Raw genomic sequence first — 24048 nt, 5'->3', positions numbered from 1 at the left:
CACAGTCCACCTCGAAATGCCAAACCTGTCCACGCCACAAACATGTAATGTTCCTGACAATGTGCCTGTTGTGTGTAGGTGTGTTAAGTCCTGTGCTCCATCATCTCCTTGACCTCTAGGGTCAGTGTGACGCCACGGCGATGCAAAAATACCCATCTCCCCGCTAACAGTGTTTGCTTGACTCCCCTGACACTACGGCCCACTCTTCACCCGTCCTCATCCCGTCTGTCCTCTCCTCTCCATCCTAGACGACATGGTAAATATCACACTGTTACCTTGGCAACATGCGTCCAACATTCCGCTTGCATCCCAAAACAAACAGTCTGCAGACAAAACGGCTCGATAAATCCAGCAAATAAAGAAAATATCTGCAAATATCACCATTTTCCTGATTAAATATTAATCCTGTCTGTCAAGATTGCAATTAATCACTTCATTCGTTTCTGCCATGCAGAGCAAATGTGGAAAGTCAAAGTACTCAGAGTATTATTTGTGCATATATGTACTGCATAATGCATCTAAACGTGTTACACTTGGCATGGACTTTTTAAAATAATTGGTTTATAAAAGTAATTTGTTAGGAATCAGACTTCACTGCTCACACTATGTTGGTTGTTTAGGTATTTAAAGTATTAATTTACTTCGTTTACACACATACTGCCTGACACTAAATTAGAAAGAACTTGGCATGTTGAGACATCTTGAATGATTTATTATATCATTTGGTTCATAAGAGTTATTTTTGTGAATCAGACTTCACTGGTCACACTGTATGTTTGATTTTCTAGCCATTATGTTATGTTACATAATACTACTCATACTCTGTAGTCAAAGTAGTCATGTACTCACTTATGCAAAATGCATCTCCATTTTTCCAAACTTGGCTTGCTTGATCTTGAGTGATTCATTAAAAGAATTGGTTCATAAGAGTAGTTCCTCACTGTGTTTGTTTTTGGTTTATATTTAATAGAAAGATGAGTTTCTAGCCATTATTTTGTGCCGCATAACAGAACTCAGTACTCAAGTACTCACACATGAGTACTCAAAAAAAAAAAAAAGTGCGTAATTTGTTGTAAATCAGACTATATCTGGTTGTCAAAGTTTTTTGGTTTATATTTAATAGAAAGATGAGTTTCTAGCCATTATTTTGTGCCGCATAACAGAACTCAGTACTCAAGTACTCACACATGAGTACTCAAAAAAAAAAAAAGTGCGTAATTTGTTGTAAATCAGACTATATCTGGTTGTCAAAGTTTTTTGTTTCAATAGAAAGACGTGAACGACATTCTTTTTTGTATTTTTAGCTCACTGCGTTCAATTCATACCCATAAACTCATTCACACCACTTTTAGTATTATATTTGTTTGCTGTAGAAGTTATGCATAGATTTTCTTGCTTTTAATTACGCGTCTCATTCTGTTGAATGTAAGAACACATCCTGCATGTGAAATGTAGGTATGATGCATGAAATATTGCTTAGGTTGTGCAGATATTGTCTGGTAGCTTACCGGGAGCCAGTCAGTTAACTTATTAAATATTCATGAGCCATGATTTGGCCAGACTGTTTGATTCACCAGCTGATTAGCGCACAACGTATGCCAGTCAGACAACAAGTTCTGAAACATCAAGCAGAGCGATTAATATTCATGAGCAACGACTACACTTCAGTAGGACTTGCAGCATGGATCTTTAATGAAGAATGTAAAGTACTTTACATTCTAGTCATTGTGTTTTTATGTGCAGCCCTGTGTTGCATTTACAGGAAAGCTAAGTGTTGCATGTGAGTGTGTCACACATACAGGCTTCAGGCAAGCTTTAGTTACAGCGGATGAACACAGCTGTGTGTTTAGAGAAACAGGAGCTCTGAACAAATGACCTCCATCACACACACGTCATTCCCACAGGCTCTTCGTGATTCACTTCTGTGCTTCTGCTTTACTACAGGAGCACACATACTTCAATGGCACACAAGACTCCTGTTAAAATGATCATTTACTTCTGGTAAAAGCATTAATGCATTTGCTGATGAGGATATGGAGTGTGGCTACATGTGTGTGCCGTCCAGTCAGATTCTTAACCCAAACCACCCCACAGCATTTTGGGCCTGAGTGTGTAACCAGATACGCCCATCTGTGTGGACGCCACGGGTTCAGATCAATTTAGGTCAAGCACTTATAATACCATCTGTTTCTAAAAGTTCTGCCAGTCTGCAAACCCTGCGTCCCAGCGGAGCTAAAGCTGCAGATTGATTTCCACAATGAAGATAATATCCTTCACTGTTGACAACAAATCGAAATTCACCCTATATATATGTTCCCAATACAAGTTCCTCATCTTGTATATTACAGTAAAAATGTGTTACAGCACGTTATTTAAAAAAAATAAGTGTGTCTATTTAGCCTGTATTTAATGTCTATGTGTGTATAAATAAGTAATTATAAATATACTTAAGTATTAAAAAAAGAAATATATATATATTAATATTAATAAAATATTTTTAGCAGTGCGATGCATTAGCATGATTCCTCCATGGGGCAGCAGTCATGCATTTTCTCTGAAACACACTGTTACTGAGAGCCCATTTGTTTTGCCATCTCTAAATAATGCTGCTATGGCTTTTTACTTTCATCTGTTGCGACAAATAGTCATGAGTGTCATCCGGCGCGATCTAGAGATGATGTATAGGGCCCTGAAAGTGGATCTAAATGCGTGTTTTGATGGGAAGCAGATGGTGTAGAGAGATGGGAGATGGATTGAGACATCATTGGCTCGGCCTCCTGCTGTCTGCAGTCTCCACAGCTCAGACTCAGAAGTGGACGAGACACTTTAGGATTCACCCCTCAACCCTCTATGAGTGAGGCTGAAGAGGCAAAGCTGATTAACACGTGTAGCTGTTTTTGCAGCAGAAACGGCTGAAGGCTCAGTATTAATGAAAAGGTCTGTGGTTTTTCTTTTACATGCAGTGCATAGGTGATGATATGTTTGTTTTACAGAGGAACACAAAGCACATTTTCATGCTTTAGCTTAGCACCTTGTTGGTTTTAGTTTTTTTGGTATTTACCTTTCCGTTTGCTGCAAAAAACTGCAAGGACACAGAAAATTTAGTTTCTGATGATGTGGATCATGTAATACAACGAACAAGTCAACTTTGAACAATTATGCGTCTTGTAAAGGGCTATTGTAGTTACTTAAACCTTAAACTAAATCCATTAAAAAAAATCATTGTCACAATTTATTATAATTAAAATATAATTTTATGGAAAAGGTGTATTTTTTTAATACAATTTCAGCTACATGCCAGCTGTGTTTAACTAAAACTAAAACTGTATATATAACTATAGACATGTTTTAAAATAATAATAATAATAATAGTAGTAAATTACTTATCAGTAAATTTACAAAAAATTAAGTAAAATTAAAAGAAAACAGAAAATACAAAAAAAGATTACTAATAATTAAAACCAAAACCGTATCTGAAAAATATTTCATAAAAAAAAAAAAAAATTAAAACTGAAAATACTAAAATAAAACTAATTAATAAATAATCACTGAAAGTCAAATAAAAAAAATAATAATAAAAATAATATGTATATATATATATATATATATATATATATATATATATATATATATATATATATATAATATATATATATATATATATTATAACATGCTATGTTGTTTACCTATAAATTTAAAACAGAAAAATACAGAAATAAAATCTATTTTTGAAAAACCAAACTATATAGATATATGAAAACTATAAAAAATAATGTTTGCACACACGTTTGCATGCCGGTGTGTTGCAGTAATGATTTTAAAATGTGAAGGCTGATGGATTGCCTGCTCACAGTGAGATGAATAACTGTGTGTGTGTGTGTGTGTGTGTGTGTGTTGATTGATTAGCAGATGAGTCTTGAATGCAGTAACATTACCAGCTGAATCCAGTGTGATGATTGTTTGAGATGATGTAATGGTTATTCCCAAAGCTGCTGTCGTTTGGTTCTGCTTATTAACCCACTGTAAACATAAATGAACCTTGAGCTCACAACTACAGTCTGCTTTGAGCAATGCAAATCAATGCTGATTCACAAATGGGACATTTTTATTTTTAAATATGCATGCATGTGTCACTTTTATGGCTGTTTGCACTAAAAATGTCTTTAAGTTGCCAAAAGTTTTTGTTTCAACATGCAGTCTTGAGACGATTCTCATCCTTTTTCATGTGTGAGCCACATTCAACACATCTCATGCTTCATCCGCACTCTTTTGATTTCTAGTCAACATACTAATGCGATGCAGTTCAGAGATGCTGTTTCAGTATTATTAATAAACTATTATAGTGTTTTTAATCTTTTGAATTAATCACTTTATTTTTGAGAGTTGTTTAAGTGCGAGAACAACTCTAACTTTGTACAGATTAGAGGAATTTAAATGTTTAATATTTTTTTATTTTGCATTAAAAAAAAGTAGAGATTTTAGACAATTACAGTTTTTAGAAAGAAAATCTAAATCTGGTTTCGGCAGGTCACACTTAAAAAAAAAAATCAGATCTGGCCAAGAAAGAGTTGAAGAAAGGGGCGGGGTCAGCAGAGCTCATTAACATTTAAAGGAAAATGCTACAAAACTGCATGCTCTGAAAAGAGCTATTTTGACAGGGTAAAAAAGGTGTAACAGACTTTCCATTAAGACCCTAAAGAATCATATACACTTGTGGAAAATGGGCATCCGATGACCCCTTTAAGCCCATTACCGCTGGAGAATAATGGGGCGTACTCTTCTGCTCATGCAAACCTTCAGATGTTCAGCGACTAACAAGCCGCTCCATCACCTCCTCCAGGAAACACACACTCCTGTGCTTTTAATTGAGATTTACTGACAGTCCTGCGTGTCGTCGTCCATTTGCGCATCTCTAATCAGCACGTGGGCGATTGTGAGCTGGAAGAAATGAACTGCTTGATGGGTTTTCAGAACCGGCGCTCGGGTTTGATGTTTTCTGAAGCATCTCAACGGGAGCCTCTCTTTTGGCTCATCTGCCTTCAAATGAGCCTCTTGTTTAGCTTTTTTTCCGAACTTCCTGTCATGCTTTTTAAGGCAAAAGAGCCAGAATACAGCCCTGCCATTACTGACACAACAACAGCCATCTGCAGCAGTTACTATTAGCAACACCAATGCAGAGCCGCCTGCGCCAGACATGAGCGAACGTGTACTTGGGAGGAAGTGCTCAGCGGCTCTATCAGACTGTGTTGGTGATGTAATGTGCTGGTGATTGCAGAAGCAGGTGCAATCATCACTTTATGAAGCACATTAGATTGCATGCGGTACTTAACAGTAGTGTTTTAAAAATAACACCACACTAAAAGCAGTTGCACTTAATGGTGCGGTGGAGTTTAACAGTGTTACTGATGTATGCATCTAACAGCAATAATCTAAATCCTGCAGTGTGCTCTGTGTTAACATGATTTGCTCTGGCAAAATTTAATCAAAGTATGTTTGCAATAACAAAACAATGAATCTTTTCTCATTTACATAAGAAAAATCATGCATTAAAAACCCAAATGTCTTTCTTCAGTGTGATGTCTATATGACTGGTTTGAATGTGTTATATCACAATGCTGGAAGAAATTGTGATGAAATATACTACTTTTGCAAAGTTTAAGTTTAAAAAAAAAAATAATGCTTTTAATCTGCAGATCAAAAATGGCTGCAAAGATGTACACTCTTATAAAAGATTTCTATTAATATATAAATACTGTTCTTTTGAACATTAAATTAATTAAAGAATCCTGAAAAAAAGTAATTCATGACAGCTTCCACAAAAATGTTAAATAGCATGACTGTTTCCAATATTGATTATAATAAAAATGTTTCAAATCAGAATATTATTCTGATTTCTGAAGGATCATGTGACACTGAAGACTGGAGTAATGATGCTGACAATTCAGCTTTGATCACAGCAATAAATTGCATTTTAATATATATTTGCATAAAAACAGCTAGTTTAAATTGTAATAATATTTCACATCATTACTGTTTTTTTTTTCTGTATTTTTGAACAAATAAATGCAGCCTTGGTGAGCAGAAGAGTCTTCTTTCTAAAACATCTGTAAAATTTTACGGACCAAAATTGTTTTGTACAGAACCCGCAAAGACCAGACTAATCAGCTTTTATAGTCTTAACTGGTTTTCTTAGTCTGGTTTAATGCAATCTAAGAAGGTTTTTAGCTTGTCACTCCAAAGTGATACAATCTTATCTTCACTGTTATAACATTAACATCAATGTATGAGATGCTACTTGGAAACAATGAATGTTTAATGACAATTCTTGACAGAAGTTGCATTGAAAGAGTTCTAGCACCAGTTAATGCTTTTTTCTTACAGCCTCAAAACATGTTATAAGTGAATCGCACAATTAAGGGTGGTTCCTATGGACCATTATTATTATTTGCATATATTAAACATTGACTGGCTGACTGTTTAATTTGTAAAAATGGCTCATTGCATTGTACATGTCCTAGTTAGTGCCAGTTTCTTATACTGTACATACCAATCTGTGCTCTGACCCCTCGGATACTCCCATATTCGCCTTGGTTAACCCGCTTATGAAATGTACAATCACTTATTCTGGAATCAAACTTCTTGAAGGAATTACTTTCTGATTAAGTAACAAATGAGGGGATTTGCTCTTTCTTTCCATTTGCACAGTTGAAGCAGCTTCTCTAGATTCTCCATGGGCGGCTTATATTGGCCCTTTTTCGTAATACGATAAGCCTGTCCAGGATTTGGCGCTTTTTAGACATTTTTTCCTGAACTGCACCCAAGCGTGTGATGTTTTTAAGATGAGAACGCCATGACGTTTATTCTCTGCTGGTTGTTCTTCAGAGAATTTTAAATTAAGATTTTATCAACAGTTTGACTTTTGCAGTGGGCCGGTATCTCTTTCAAACAGTACGCCGTTATGAACGCTTCACAATGAACGAATACCACTTCTATTTCGGACGAAATGTGTGGCATATTTCTTCAGAATTAGTCATTTTACTAATTATGAGTTGGGCTTCCAGATCGGATGATGGTAGCAAGAGATTCATTCAGTCAGAGATGATTCATCTAAACTGAAATGCATCATTAGTTTTAAGATTGGCAGCAGTGGCTCATTTGATTCATGCATTTATAGACTCCTAGAAATGTCCTTTTAAATAGTGTTTGAAAACTTTTTAGATTTTTAGACACATAACCTGCCTTCTTTAAAATGATAGTTCACCCAAAAATGAAAATGTTTTGATCATTTATTCACCCTCATGTTGTTCCAAACCTGTATGAGTTTCTTTCTTCTGCTAAGCATGAAAGAAGATATTTGGAAGAAAGCTGGTGACCAAACGGTTGATGTCAGCCATTGACTTACATAGCATTTTTTCCATAAACTATGGAAGTCAATGGCTATCGTCTGCTGTTAGGTTACCAATAGTCCCTGAAATATAGAAGAAAAATCTCATACAGTTTTAGAACAACTTGAAGATGAAGATGTAATCTCTTTTGACATTAAAGATGATTTTGGATATTTCTAGAAATGTCATTTTTGGCATCTTCAGATCTTTGAGTATAATCCGCATTTCCCATGTATCTTTGATCTGGAAAACAACATGCATAGCCAAATAGGTTTTTAGTCATTATTTAGCAAATTATGCAGCAAAGCAAAACTCACTTTTGACATTGAAAAGGATTTGGAATATTTCTAGAAATGGCATCTCTACCAGATTTCTGAGTAAATTTCCCATGTGTTTTGATTAGAAAATCCACATTCAGTCGTGCATACCAACAGCCAAATAACTTTTTTAGCCATTCTTTGGTCATATCTTCAAATCTGGTTTCCATTCTATTATTAAATCCCCACTTTTCAAAATTCAGTCAGTTCCAATGGAAACATTTCTTTTCTTGTTGAATATCTTGTTTCACTCTGTCACACCATTTTACAAAAGTCAAATTGCATGTAAAGACCCATTTCTTGTTGAATTACATTTGCTATGAATAACTCACTTGTGATTTTAAATGAGTTCAGATATTTCTAGAAATGTTGTTTTGGCATCTATATCAAATTTGCAGTATTTATATCCCATACATCCAACCTTGACTTTGGCATTGAAAATGAATTTGAACATTTCACTTATCAGCCAAACAGAAAAACCTATTGGCCAATGCTAATAATAAAACATCTGTTGCCAGCTAATAATCAGCTTTTTCTTGGTTTTTGAACTTCATATATGATCATTTAAATTACATCACCAAAAACTCTATTCCATCTCAATCTTTCAATCTTCAGCATGTGCCGTTGAAGGAAATGCTCTCCTGGAAAGCTGTGCGTTGATTCGTTGGAGGGCGTGAGGTCATGCTAACCTTTCAGAAAGGTCAGCCGCGGGCCGCAGAGAGCACATGTGAATAGCATGGAGCTGGGAGCAAATGCTTTATTGTTCGTTTCCACCCCAAGCTTTTGAATGCCCACAGGAACACTGAACATTGTTTATTTCCAAAAGAACCTTTCACAGAATGTGAAGCTAAATTTAGCCACTGGGTCACATCAATTACTGCCACCTTTTATTCAGTGGTTTGGGACCGTATGGGCATTTAATGATCATAATGACTGGATGGACATAATCTCATGCCTTTTTACTCAATAAATGAGATAATGGTTGTGTTCAAAATGGAATAATAGCACACATTATATACTGCATTTAGTTTTATGTATTCATTATAACGTAGTACACTGTATAAAGATATTTTATTTTTGCTCCGTTTGAGCTTATAAATGTAAATGTGATGTTTTTTGTTTTTTTTCCAAGTATGAGCTCCATATCCTCACTTTATTATAGGGTCATTATTGTTAACTAAAACAAAAAATCATTGCTTTATTGGATTAAATGTGGCTGCTATACATTTTTTATTCAGTTTTGTGTAAAAAGTAATGTTTGGCAAAAATTGAGTTGAATTAATTGTGCTTCATTGTGGCTGCGGTTGGTTGTAGGAGCACCACATTCAGTTTGCATACTAGGTACGGTATGCTTACTGCTAAAAACACATCCAAATCTGATTTTTGTTTTGCTCTTTTGTTGTTTTTTTGTCTTGGACATACAGTCTTAATAGAAACTTGTTTTTGAGTTGTTGCCCCTTATTTCGATTCTCAGTACATGCTGCTTCCCTTTTAAAATCATTACCACTTCCTGTCATGATCGCTCTTTTTCTGTTTGCTCTCTGTCTGTTAGCCCGTGGCTTGTGCTTTGACAAATTGTGTTTACAACCAATTAGTGTGATTTGCAATGTGCTTGTTTGCCGTCAGTGTGCAGGGAGAGTGTGGAACTGTGGAAAACACTTGTTGATTTTGTTTCAATTTCCCAAATTTCCCTCAAAAAACTTGGATTTCTACCAAATCTGTACTAGTTCTTGATGCATTATATGTATTATATGTATTCCCGTGTGCAACGGGTTTTGAGTGAGTGAATATACTGACCCGTTCGATCATTTCCACAACTTCCATTCCTCCAGTGTTGTCATTTATGAGTGTCTTTAATGTGAGCGTGTTGTTTTCAGACTCTCAGGCGATTTGAAAAAATTCTCTTTCATGAGCTCCACGTTCGGCCAATCATCACGTAAGCAAATCTCTGTGAAAGCTCAAAAAGGCGCTTGTGATTTTCTGCAATTTTCTCAGTGCCGCCGCAGGCTTTCACAATGACACGGCAGAAAATGAGCCATCAACCGCTCTGTTCTCCATTACTGATATTACTGGTTTTACCCCATTAATCAAATGAAGTACGCGCTGCAAGCGTACAGTCTCTTTGAAGAGCACGAGTGCAAAACAAGCTCAGCTTCACTGCGTCTCTATTCAAGCTGTTCAAAGCAGACGTTTCTGCTCCTCCTCCCAGATGATCTGTTGAATCTAAAAGGCACGTTCAGAAATAATCAAGTGACATAACAATCAAATAGCATATGCCCACCCATATATATTTGTGTACATTTATATATTTTTATGTTTTATACATGCATAAATTTCTATACATAATAATTTGGCATTAATTAGCATATTCCTGCATGCTTGTACATAGTTTATAGATAGATTTGCTGCTATTTGGTGTTTTGGTATCTCCATCCCATACCATCCATCCATCCCTCCCTCCATCCATCCATCCCTCCCTCCCTCCCTCCCTCCATCCATCCATCCTTCCATCCCTCCCTCCCTCCCTCCCTCCATCCATCCATCCCTCCATCCATCCATTCATCCCCCCCCTCCATCCCTCCCTCCCTCCATCCCTCCATCCATCCATCCCTCCCTCCCTCCCTCCATCCATCCATCCATCCCTCCCCTCCATCCATCCATCCATCCCTCCATCCATCCATCCATCCATCCATCCATCCATCCCTCCATCCATCCATCCCTCCTTCCCATCCCTCCATCCATCCATCCTTTAACACGCCTTAAAAAGCCCTTCAGAGCGCGTCAAGTTAAGGAGATTCATGAAGACGTGTGCTGCCTTGATGGCTCCTCAATCATCTCTCGTTCTTGCCTGACAACAGAGTGAGTTTAAGGTTCATGGTGTCTGGCAGCGGTTTGGATGCTGTGTCCACCTGTTCTCCAGCTCATCTGCGGTCCCTGCAAGTCTGGCACAGCTAGAGCGCAGACACAGCCCTTCGGTGATCCACCGATGTGACAGAAACAAGTCAAGTGTGACTTCCTCGCCCAAATTCACCTCTGAGTGGCAGAGAGAGAGACGCTGGGCTATTTTTATGCGATCTGCTGACAGTCATGCATGTATGCATGAATCGCTCTACACGTGACATAATGTACCATGCCGTGTCACATGTACAGAACTCTCCTGATAGAGTGTGGAGAAGTGTTAACTACAGCTCGCTGTTAATATTTTATATATTTTGTTGTTGATTACACATTTTATTTAGGATTTGTATAGGAGCCTGTTGCTGCAACTGGAAAAATAAATAAATAAAAGGGTCATTGCAAGTTCTCACAGTTCTGACTTTTCCCTTGCATTTATGAATTATTATCTTGTAATTTTGACTTTTTTCCTCTTTAATTTCTGTGAAATGAATTATTAATTATAACAATTGCCTTTGGCTAAGAAGGAGCCTGTGCTATTTGCATTACTCTCTCCCTGAGCTTTAGTGCGAACTGTGTGAACTTTTTTATATACAATAGCGCCAATTGCCAACTGTTATTATAAATGTTAGTTATAAATAAATAAATAAAAATCTTACAACTTTATATTGCACAGTTCTGATTTGTTGTTTGTTATAAAGTCAATCAGACTAAATTGTGTTTATACTGTATCAAGCCGATCTGAGAAAAACGTCAAGAGTGGTAAGATATAAACTTGCAATTATCTTTTTATTTTTTTAATTAGTGACAGATAGGTTTAAGAGCGTCAAGACCAATACATTTCAGATTGAACCTCTTCACTGAATTAGTTGAAAGGTTTTCTTTTGAACAGTTTTTAAGGTAGTCACTTTGGTTTTTGAAATAAGATGCTGCAGCGGAGGCAGAAGCCCACGCAGGCAAACCCAGCGACCGGACGCATGATGGATTGAAAAAGAGGTCGGTAAAGTGATTAGCATCCTTCTAGCAAAAATAAATTAGCCAGTAAACTGTTCCGAAATCACAAGCACGGGCGTCCCAAATGGTATCCACATCCAAAGATTTATCATCAATCAATGGAGCCAATCATATCGCTCTCGGCTGGTTTCAAATGAACAGACTTGGAGATGAGAAGCAGAAAAGGACACAGAAGTCTTAAGGATCTCGTCTCAAGCTAAACGAGGAACAGTCAATATGCCGTTGTGAACCTTGGGCCGTTACTTGCGTGAGCTTTAGGACAAACACAGGGTTAAAGGCTTTCAAAAAGGAGATTAGATGAAGATTTTCAATCTTCAGCAGAGAGAGCATATAACAACATAAAGACACATAATCCTGCTTTAGGAAACACTGGATGAGGTCATGCTAGGCTACTAAAGATAAAAATAAAGCAATAAAGCAAACCAAAAAAAAAAAAACTTAAAATACTGCTATGATATACTATTATGTTATTGTAATATATTTATATATGAATGTTAGATTCAGAATATATTTGAATTGTCATATAGAATATATATGTAATTATATTAGCATTTATGTAACACACACACACACACATATACATATATATATGTATGTAATTTTTTTTTTTATGCCAAAAATCTGTAGGATATTAAGAAAAGATCATGTTACATGAAGTTATTTTGTAAAAGCTTAATTTTTGATTAGTAATATGCATTGCTAAGAATTCATTTGGACAACTTTAAAGGTGATTTTCTCAGTATTTATATTTTTAGTATTTTGCACCCTCAGATTCCAGATATTAAAATAGTTGTGTCTCGGCCAAAAATCGTCCGATTCTATCAAACCATACATCAATGGAAAGCTTATTTTTCTTCAGCTTTCAGATGTGGTATGAATCAAAATTTCGAAAAATTTACACTTAAGGATGGTTTTGTGCTCCACGGTCACTTATATGTTACATAAATGTTAATATATATATATATATATATATATATATGCAATCATGGTGTTATATGTACTGTCTTTATTCTGAACTGATTTGGGAAATCCTACGATTTTCATGCTTTAATGCATGTGTGTGAGGGTTGTGTGACGTTCTCCTCAACCTTGGTCCTGACCAGCATTCCTCAGTCTGACCACATGTTAACCAGCAGCCCTGTGACTCTCCATGTGAGCGAGAGGCCTTTATCTGCAGTTGTGTTTATTGAGACGTCTGCGCCTCGTGGCAGAGAGGACGAGGGTGGAGAGGAGAGACGGGGAGAGGGTGGGTGTATGACTGCTGAGAGCATGTGTGGATCAGTGATGAACAGCAGAGAGAGAGAGAGAGAGAGAGAGGTCCCTGGAGACACACAGACAGACATGTTGAAATTCTGCACCACCTCTCGCTCAAGGTGTGTAGCTGTGTGTGTGTGTGTGTGTGTGTTCGCTGCTGGTTAGATGTCATCTGTGGATTTTCATCTGGGTTACATCATGTTTGGCTCTGTCCTGTTGGGAAATCAGACTCAAACCAGTCTGTGATGGTCTGCGATCGCTGGTTTGACATGGATTCTGGTTTAGATGCTGGTGCTGACATCAGCCTTGGGAGATAGTTTAGATAGAAGTGTGTGTGTGTGTGTGTTCACAAATAATAACCTGTTCTTAATAGGTGATTTTATCGTATATTTGATTAATGGAATTGTTTGTTTGTTTTAAAGAAATGAATGCATAATTATTAGGGTGGGTGTTAAGTAAATATCATTATTAACTTTTTAACATCATTGATTATTTTCATATTATTAACATTACTTAAAAATATATGTATATTTATTGGAATTGTAAGTATTTATTTTAATATATTTATAGTTATTATTTAGAAAATTGTCTTTCACATTGTAATTTATTTTGATATGTAAGATATATTTTTTATTATTTATTTTTATTATTGTATTGGTTATTCTGTTTTTTAATCAGATAAGGAATAATCTATCACCTACATTTATTTATTTATTTGTTTGTTTATTTCACATGTTAGAAATGTGTGTGTGTGTGTGTATACAATTTATTTTTTCTTATTCAATTATATTAATATTTATATATTTTATATATAATTTGTTTTAATTTCAATTATTTAATAGTTTTTTTCTGTTTTTAGTGAAAGGGCTAGTTTTTAAAAAATCTTATTTTATTTTATTAAAAAACAACAACAACCAATGTTTGTTTATTTATTTATTTTACTTCTTGTTTTTAACTAGTTATTACTAGTAAGTAACAAGTAAGTTGTAAGTAAAGTTTTTTAAACTTTTAAGTACACAAATGCTTAGTGCTGCTGTATTAAAGTAGCCAAATACACACATGACAACACCTCAGTTAAATTCTCCATCTTTTACATTATTGTTGTGGCAGCTCGAAACTATCCTACATGTGTCTAGTGAATGTGAAACAGTTTGCAGACCGTGCCATGTTTTTCTCCTCTTGTTTGGTGTTTATTCTCTGTTCTTGTCTTGTTCAGATGGTCTGATGTTTAGCAGCAAGGCAGCACTTGAATCTGTGACTCGTTCAATCACTGTAATCATCGAACGGCTCTTTATCGAGTGTCAAAGTGTGAACAGCAGTCTCACATGTCTCTAATTCCCACGATTCCTGTGTCTTTTCTCTCCTGCAGTCACAATGAGCGAAAGGTGACCTGCAAGCATCCCGTCACAGGCGTTCCTTCGCAAGACAACTGCATCTTTGTCGTCAACGAACAGTGAGTCATTTCTTTCTCTGTCTTAGTTTCCTTCAGCACTGAGTCAGAAACCGAGTGCTTTGTCTGAACTTCATACAGAAATCACACTCATTTTAGGGCTGGATTGAATGTTGCTTAATAGAGGGTATAAAGAAATGTAAAAATTAGATAATTAAGGTATTGATATTTCAGAGTAAGTCAAAAGATTGTTTTTCTGGGTCACTCGACACAAAAAACCTTTATTATTTTCCATTAGTCTGATGAAGGGTACATGAGTTGGGTGAATTTTACAAAAATATGGTCAGAATATTATATAAATACATTTTGTGGTAAAATGTGACCTGTCATTAGAAATGCTTTAATGTGTATATATATATATATATATATATAATTATTTTAAAATTTTTTGTTATTATTATAAATTTTTTATTATTATTTTTTATTATTGTTTTATTTTATTATTTTTTTCAAGCAATTTAATTATTAACTTTATTATTATGAAAATATGTTTATGATTTAGAATTATTATTTTTTGCCGTATAATTAATGTTTATTTAAATATCAAATAAAATTCTCTCTCTATTTAATTTATTTTAACATCTAAAATAAAATCAATTTTTCATATTTTTTTTTTCATTTTTATTCCAGATGATCATTTACTTTTTTTATTTTATAAATTGTCCAATTTAAATATTCACTTAGATGGGTGCTATGAGAAATCGGATATCACAATATGAACAACTTTTATTCTCCGTACTATCCGTACCATATTATTCAGATATTATAATTATAATTAATTAATTATATGCAAGTAAAAAAATGTATATGTGCATTTTTATATAATTAATTAAAAATACAATTTATTTTATATATCATTATTCATTCATTTTCTTTGTTGTTCCACACCTATTTGCATTGATATGCAATATTATTTTTTAATTTTTGATGATGCAGATTTTATTTAAATTGCTTTGCTATTAGGAGCAAACTGTGTATTTGCAATATGCATAAATATATAAATATGTGCTATATTATGTATAGTGTATATATACTTATTTTGCAGGTCATATTAACCCCAAAATCATATCTTTTTTTAATGTTTTTAATGAGATTCATCTGAAAGCATGACTATTCCCGTTCCGTCTGCTAACAGATAACGTGTTACTATCTGTGTGTGTGTTTGATAAGTGTGAGCCGCTGAATACACAACACACCCCCACATTTTCACACAAAGCCACTAGTAATTAACAGAGCAGCAGTTAATGAAGATCTACATGTTCAGCTGGACTTGAGTCAAGGCTTCATCCAGCTCTGCTCCTCTTCACAGCTCACCTCTCCTGTCCAACGCGAGCCGCTCTCCTGATAATTGCCCTCAAACCGCTGTCAAACACATCTCTAGTCTTTATCTCGCTCTCTTTCTCCTTTCTGTTCTCCTGCGTCCTCTAGCAAAGTCAACAACTTCCCTCCGTTCCTCTGCAGTCCCTCAGCTGCAGATAAACCTCAGATCCAGATCAAGGAATCAACATTTTGTACACAAATATTGCCAATCGTTAGAATTAGACGCTTTGAGAATAACAGTAAAGAGAAAAGAAGGGATACATGCATGTGTGACGTGCTCTGTGAGTGACCATAAGAAGAATATATCTCTTCTGTGTTGACTGAGATGCGACGCGGACAGTGGAATAGTAAAAAAAGCAAGAAAATGATAGTTGACTCAAATTTTATTTTAATGCAACAGTCAAATGCATTCATGTTTACATTGAAAAAACAATGGTAAAACAGCTCAGTTGAATAAAAAACCTGTTTGCATCATGCTTGAAACTCCTGTTCACTGTTTTTACACAACATGACCTTCAGTCATTTAAAGCATTTTTCTCGCGTTATTTCTGAACATTTAAAATGTATAAGACAGGTTTGTACAAGATGTAGTTCATGCATGTAGTCTTTTATGCAAAGATATTTAACAAGTGATTTGTTTAACATTTACATCACGTGTGGTGCATTTAGAATAGGATTTAGGCTCTCCAGATTATAAAAAGGTAAGAAAGATGGTTCTTTAAAGAAGATGCATGAACATTAATACTTAAGAAACACATTATCAGCACATAAAATGACATAAGTTCAGGCAACTGACTACTTAACCTAAACATTCCTAACACATCACAAGACATAAACACTGCTTTTATGCTAACGTTCATCTTTAATTTTCTCCTGAAGAACGAACATTTTACAGGTTTGAGTCGACATTTCATTTCTTCTGCTGCTGATGGCAGGACCCTTTCTTCTACCGGTTTCAATTATCACCTCCTTCCTGCTATTCTGCGAAGTCGATGTTAATGAGATTTACACTTATTTTTACTCTGACGTGAGAAAGTCTCACTCTGTGCGTGTGAGAGTTTGTGAGACGATGACATGATGTTCACGCAGGTCCCCATCTCTGTTACTTCAAGATAACACAGAGCCCAAGATGCTTCGTTGCAGAGGTTTAGAGAGAAAACGGTTGCTGTTTTTGCAGTTATGTTGCAAAAGAAATCAGTAGAAAGTAAGAGATAGAGTTGTTTTGGGTATTTAAGATAGTTTAAGTAGACGTGAAATTGAATTTTTGGACATTCAGCTCCTCTATAGATTCATGTTTCATGTCATGTTAATGCTATTGATTCATCTTAATTAGCCGGACAATAAAGGTTTCCAGAGTATCGACGGTTGTTGAGATTAATGCATCTGCCTCGTATGAACCACTTACAGTTAAGAGACTGAAAATAGCAGTATGACTTGTCTTTTAATTTGCACAAAATCAGTTTAAAAATACATATATATATCTTTTTAATCTGACAAAAAGTTAAAAAAATGTATACGTTTTATTTAAAAAAAATCAAATTTTTTATGAAGTATTTTCAGAAGATTGAAATTCTGGGTGTAGTGTGGCAATAAAATCTAAGCTTAAAAAGGAGAGAAAAAAATAACAAAATGTAACAATTCTAATAAGATTTAAACAGTTTTAAAATGATAGTTTTAATTTGCACAAAATATTTTTTAATATTTAAAAACATCCACATTATAAAATGTTCAAACAAAAAAAATTATTACAATTTTATCAATCATTTCTTCTTTATTTTCATTTTTCATTTTTTGTCACCATTTCATTTTTAAAGCATTTTTTATTTCAGGAATTTAATAATTACATTTTTATAATGGGTTTTCATTCTTCAAGATTCAAAAAGTGTTGGTTTACTGGTAAAACAAAGTAGTTTAAACATAAAATGTATTTGAAAAGTAGTAAAAATAAATAGTTACAGTCAAATGTAACATTTTTATTAGACTTCCATATAACCCCCCAAAAATTTCTAATATTTTCATTTAAATATTTTGTAAATATCTAAAGATGTTGCACACTGTCTGTACTTATTTAATTATTTAATCTAATTTCTTTTCTTTTTTTAAGTTGGAAATTGCATTTTAAACAATTTTAAACCAGGGTTACCTGATATATTGATATCCATAACTTATTTGTGGTAATTAAACACAGTCTTGTCAGAAACTGATGCAATGCTGAACTAATGGTAGCTCTGGAGCTGCACTTCGCTCACGGCCTGATTCTGTTGCTCCTGATCTGTTTTTAACTTCTGTTCATGTGATTGTACACAGAGCCAGACGCAGTCACTTTCACTACATGGCGACACACATCTGCGGAGTTCGGCCTAAAGTGTCCTCGTTTCTCATCGTCACAGTGGAAGCTTATTAATTTGCAAAGTCATTTTTGTTCACCATCCTCATATTTCCTCATTCTATGGCACTCTGTTGATGTATGAGGCCGGTGTGTGCCATAATAGCTCTCCTTGTGCTGTATAAACTCTGACTAAAGCGTCAGACGCCCTCCATTAATGAAACAATCAACCGTTCAGTTAATGTATATTTGGGTGTTTCTTCAACTACTTTAAAAATAAACTCTCCAACAGTACACTTTTCACACTATCTAGGTTTTCCCTATCACACTTTCTAAAATGTCTACAGTAGGTTATAAAATGTTCAAACAAATACATGTAATATTTAATAATATTTACACACTTAATTTGCAACTGTAATTGGATATTACAAAATATTCCTTTTTTTTGTTGATAAAAATATTTTTACACAAAGGATTTTAAAATAGTTTATTTGTATTATAACAGTAAAACAATGTTTTTTGTTGTTGTTTTTTATGCACTTTTATTTTTAGAATTGATTTTTAGATTTTATGCAAGTGTTAATTTAGTGGTAAAACGATTAAATCTAAAAATTAAATAAAATGCATTTGAAATTTAGTCAAAATAAATTATTTTGCAGTAAAATGTGACGTTGTAACTGGACTTTCATATAACAGAGAGAAAAATATATAAATCTTAATCAGTTTTATTAGCCTTTATTGTCTGGGAATTTGTTCCTCATCATATTTTTGCTTATACAAAATATTTTTTTGAAGAAAAAAATATATAATATAAAATATATAAAATATATAAAATGTTAATAGCTACAATTTTATATATCCGAAATAATATTTACTTTACATACTTTTTTGCACAATTTGAAATAATAATAATAATTATTTCAACTTGATTGGAAATTAAACAATAAAATAAAATAAAATGTGACAACTTTATTGGTGTAGCAAAAATACATTTTTATTTTCCAAAAATTTGTATAAAATACAAATCAAGTAAAAAAAACCACCCTTAATTATATGCATGTATTAGCATTATGATTGCAGTATATCATGGCTAGTTTATCAGAAAGTTCTTGTGCGACAGATTGAGTCGCCTTCAGCGATGTCACAAGCTGCCAGAAGTCCAGCTGAGATGAATCAGACCCGTGAGGCGCCAGTGGGGTTTAGGGGAAAATTTTAACGCAAAAACTACAGGTGTCGGTGTAATTAAACACAAAATAATCTGAGCCGTATGTCGATCAGTGTTGTCATAGATCCAGTATCTTGAGGCTATTAATTTTGCTCTGTAATATTTCTTCCACAACACCTTCACTCCTTTCTCATATTATTTCTCTTATTTCTTCTCTAATCTTTCCCTGCTAGAAAATCCAATTCATATCTAGCTTAACTAACCAGATCAACCTTGATCCAGCAAGCATGATGACCACCTAGAAACCATATATAACCATTGTGTAGAATCAGAAACTGGTTTTAGCTGGATTTTCCAGTAGAGTTGTCATTTATCTTCTTTATTTCATGGTTTCAACTAAATATAACCAGTGTCTTCCGTCAGAATATGGTTTTAACTTGTTTTTCCTGTAGGTTTGCCATTTATCTTCTTCATTTCATGGTTTCAACCATATAAAAGCAGCATTTACCATCAGAATCTAGTTTTAGCTGGATTTTCTAGTAGGGTTTCCATTAATCTTCTTTATTTGACCATTTTTAGTTCATGATCCCCTAGAAACCAGACCAAACCAGCATCTACCATGAGAAGGTGGCAACCCTAGTGGAAAACAAATCCAGTTAAAACCAGCAACCCATAATCATCTTCATTTAATGGTTTCAATTAATGTCCTTCTAAAACATAAAACCAGCGTCTACCATCATAAGCTGGTTTTCAGATGGATTTTCCAGTAGGGTTGGCATTAATCATCTTTCTTTCATGATTTCAATCAGTGTATGCCATAAAAAGATGGTTTTATCTGGATTTTCCAGTAGGGTTGCAAAGAACTTTCTTCATTTCATGGTTTCAACTAAATAAAACCCAGCGTCTACCATCTAATGTTGGATTTAGCTGGATTTTCCAGTAGGTTTGTCATGTATCTTCTTCATTTCATGGTTTCAACTAAATAAAACCAGTTTCTTCCGTCAGAATATGGTTTTAACTGGTTTTTCCTGTAGGTTTGCCATTTATCTTCTTCATTTCATGGTTTCAACTATATAAAACCAGCATTTACCATCAGAATCTAGTTTTAGCTGGATTTTCTAGTGGGATTGCCATTAATCTTCTTTATTTGACTGTTTCAGTTAATGACCACCTAGAAACCAGATAAAACCAGCATCTACCATGAAAAGATTGCAAACCTACTGGAAAGCTAGTTAAAACCAGTAACTCTTAATCATCTTCAATTGATGGTTTCAATTAATCACCACCTAAAACCAAATAAAACCAGCGTCTACCATCAGATGCTAGTTTTAGCTGGATTTTCCAGTGGGTTTGCCATAAATCATCTTCTTTTGATGGTTGCATTGTTGAATGCGTGTCATAACTATATTTTGAGTTTTCAAAACCCCAAATGAATATGTTTTTTTAGTTCATTTTCTTTCCTTTTTATTTCTGTTTTCTAGACTGAATTGTGGGAAACTTGTCCATCCTGTTTTAAGCAGGTAATGCTTTGCAGGGATCTCTTCTGTCATCTGCTTCTTTTGAACCGCAGAGCCTCCATTCAACTCTGGTTGTTTTGCCATTCTGTCTCATTAATTCTGCTCAAACACTAACCCAAGGCACTGTTTGAACTGGATTGCCTGATATCCTGCTATGCATCGCTAATGTGGAGATATGCAAGATTTATGTGTGCAGTCCGATTTGTCTTAACCACATTGAATATGAAACATGAATCTCCTTGAAACAATCATTCGTCAAGAGTCACAGTTTAAGACGCAGCACCGCGGGGCTCGACGTACACGCGCCTCCGGTGGCCCCCGTCAGATCTAGAGCAATGCCATTAAGTGACAGGCCTTTGTCTTTTTTATGCTAAGTTTGAAGCTTTTTATGGCTGATGTCAAAACAAATCACGCCATTGGAAATGTCCCTGAAAGTAAAGCCTGTTAAAACACATAAATGGGACAAAAATGTTGTTCTGTGGCAAGCATGATGGGGAACGTGTCCTAGAGGCCTGCTATTCTCAATCTGGCATTGTTTTTCAGGGTCAAGATACCCCAAAAAAACCTAGAATGCTGCTTTACCTGTCTCTTTTTTTAGGGAACATCTGGGATACAAAGTAGGACAGCAATTGAGGCATTCAGAGCAGGGTTATAATCGTTAACTAAAAGTAAAGCTATAAAATAAAATAAATACATACATAATTGAAATAAAATCAAATGAACATTAAAAAAAATAATGAAAGAAATGTTATATATAAAATATTTTAACTAATTTAATTTCTTTATTTGCTTAATACTAATATATGTACAAATGTTTATTTATGTACTAAGTTACTAAGTACAGTAACTTATAAAATGGAAAACACTAATAAAAACACTAACTAGATTTATTTAAAAATAACTAATAAAAATAAGAAAAGCATAAGAAAATTGCTAAAGCTTTATCTAAACTATAAAAATATATACAGTTTAAGACAATATAATGTAGAAGAAAATCAAAAAATTTCACAAAAATTAAAATCGTATGTCAGTGATATAAAAAAAAACACTGCTTCAGAGTCCTGTTTTTGAGGTACGGTTTAGCTTTACAGCCATTAGGGTCATCACAAAATCTTTTTATTAAAATTTAAAATTTTAAACATTTTATTTATTTTATTATTAGATATTTAATGTCTTAGTTTGAATGAGCAAATTATTTTGAAGTTAAAAAAATCTGAATATTTAATATAAAATATATAACTTTGCTTCACTGATTTTACTGAAACAAATTAAATTTCTGTATGACATCACAAATCCCTCTCATTTTTCAACCAATCTCCTTGAGCGACCATATATGGGCATTTACCCTTCCTATAAGCTCCCGACCACATTTTGCTCATCAGATGTCTCTGTTTACTTAGAAATACAACAGGTGACATTTCTTGATGGCTTTAAAACCTAAAAACAAGCTTCAGACCTAACATTGCAGGTCTAAACAGACACATGCAGACAATCTTACACCAATTTTGTGATATTTTCTTAATGTTCTTCCAGGCCTGGCAGACCGTTTTAAAGCCTTGCATGACTCACACGTTTTAGCCGATGACCTCCAGTCGAGCCGGTGCCCAACCAACCCACAAACCCATCTAAACGTCCCCTCCGTCAATTATCTCTGGACTCGGAGTGCTTTAGCTGCTCTACACGGGGCTAATTTCACACTCGCTGCCACTCTTCCTCTAAAGACGCCGTCAGATGTCAGCTGAATGATGGCCACCGGCGTGGCTACCGAGCGCACGCTAAAGCTCATTATTTGAGAAGAGATTAATTAATGAGCGCTAATAGCTGTATTGAATGCTCAATTTAATTTTAAATCAGCGGCCTGGAAGGTCGTACTTGGATCTGTGTGCTACCCTGACCTAGTCTTTCCTTAAATAACTCTGGGATGGACTGTTGTGTAATGTTTTGTATTTTTCTTGGTGCTGGTGTGTGCATGACTGCTGACTGTTTTGACCGTCTCACAAAGTGTCTCTTTGTTTTTGTTTCCAATGCAAAATCAGATGCTTGTGTCAAATGGCGAGCAAGCACACATGCAAACCATGTTTGTTAAAGAAGTAGTTCAGCCAAAATGTCTTCGTTTACTCACCTTTGTGTTGTTCCAAACCTGTATGACTTTCTTTTTTAATGCAATTATAATAAGCTTCAAAAGGCACCATAAAAATCGTCCAAACAATCCGTGCATGTCATTTAAAGTCTTCTCACGTTCTATAAAATAATTTTTTCTTTATTGGTCTCTTCTGACTTTTTTAAAGTTTAAAAATCCTCGAAACAAGTTAACTTTGCCTGGGAAGCAACATTGGGATATCAAGACTTCATAGATTATATCTTGAATATGAGTGCATTTGTCTTGATCAAAATACAAAAGGTTTTTTTTCTGGTTTAAAGGAGTTTTCTATAAAGCACTCAAATCATTAGAAAACAGTCCAAAAAGTTATTTTTAAAACATAATAATAAAAAAAAAAAAAAATAATAATTTTTAATTAATTAATTTTTAACAAAAATTTTAATTTTTTTTTGACTTTTTTGTCGTGATGCATTTCTTGTGGATTTTTTCAAAATGTGTAAAAACGTATTCATACTTAATACAAGTCAAATAGGACAAAATGCACTTATGAATGAATGAAAAGAATCAACTCGTTAGAATGATTTGTCTTCAAACTGAACATCTGCATTTCCCATGAGAAAGCTGGCCCAGATGTTAAGACTTCCAGTGAATTGCTTCTTCAGTCTTGGTCTGTTCTTCACACAGATCTATTGTGTGACATCAGATGACTTGGGACACCGTCCTCGAGTCATACAGGCCACTTTTATGATGCTTTTTTGCTTTGTTGGAGCTTGACATCTTCAGTTCTCCTTCACTGTCATTATACTGAACAAAAAGCAGCCAGGATATTCTTCCAAGCATCTCACTTTGTGTTCAGCTGAAGAGATAAAGACACACAGGTTCGAAACAACGTGACACGGGAGTCTTTTTTGAATGAACCATCCCTTTTAACCTTCTGATGCAAATAACAGACTGTTTAACCGCTGCTAGTATTCAGCCTTTTGTAAAACAGAAAGTGTTTTCCTCATGCGACGTGACCCAGAAGCCAGACAGCTCTTATATTTTACCCTGGTGTTCTCTGGTGCTCCAGATAGCAGCGCTCTCCCTAGACGTCGTCGCTCTACCGTAGCGTCGAAATATAGGCCAGCCCTATGGGACAGAGGCTCTCGACTTAGCGTCTGCATGCCGTTGGATTTCAGGGTTTATGGGTGTATTTATTGTGCTTTCTCTTCACTTTCATTAAAGACGGCGGCGTTTGTTTTACAGCCTTGATTTTTCAGTTGGGTTTGCTTTTGCCCTTCAGCTTGACTGGGTCATAAACTGCG

General features: G+C 34.8%; 1 protein-coding gene across 6 annotated transcripts in view; it reads left to right on the top strand.

The window, feature by feature from the left end:
- The window catches only part of LOC113064493 (pleckstrin homology domain-containing family A member 5-like), a 138178-nt gene that overhangs the window by 70008 nt on the left and 44122 nt on the right, over positions 1–24048 (top strand). For 4 of the 6 annotated variants that reach the window (XM_026235394.1, XM_026235379.1, XM_026235378.1 and 1 more), the window contains exons 4-5: positions 14235–14318; positions 20608–20646. In XM_026235394.1, coding sequence (XP_026091179.1) covers positions 14235–14318; positions 20608–20646 — 123 coding nt within the window. The remainder of the gene's footprint in view (positions 1–14234; positions 14319–20607; positions 20647–24048) is intronic. The other 2 variants (XM_026235397.1, XM_026235384.1) reach the window with 1 other exon arrangement.

Source organism: Carassius auratus, chromosome 4, assembly GCF_003368295.1.
Source record: "Carassius auratus strain Wakin chromosome 4, ASM336829v1, whole genome shotgun sequence".
NCBI lineage: Eukaryota > Metazoa > Chordata > Actinopteri > Cypriniformes > Cyprinidae > Carassius > Carassius auratus.
Note: the sequence above shows the minus strand (reverse complement) of the source record. Positions and strands in the feature narration are given on the sequence as shown.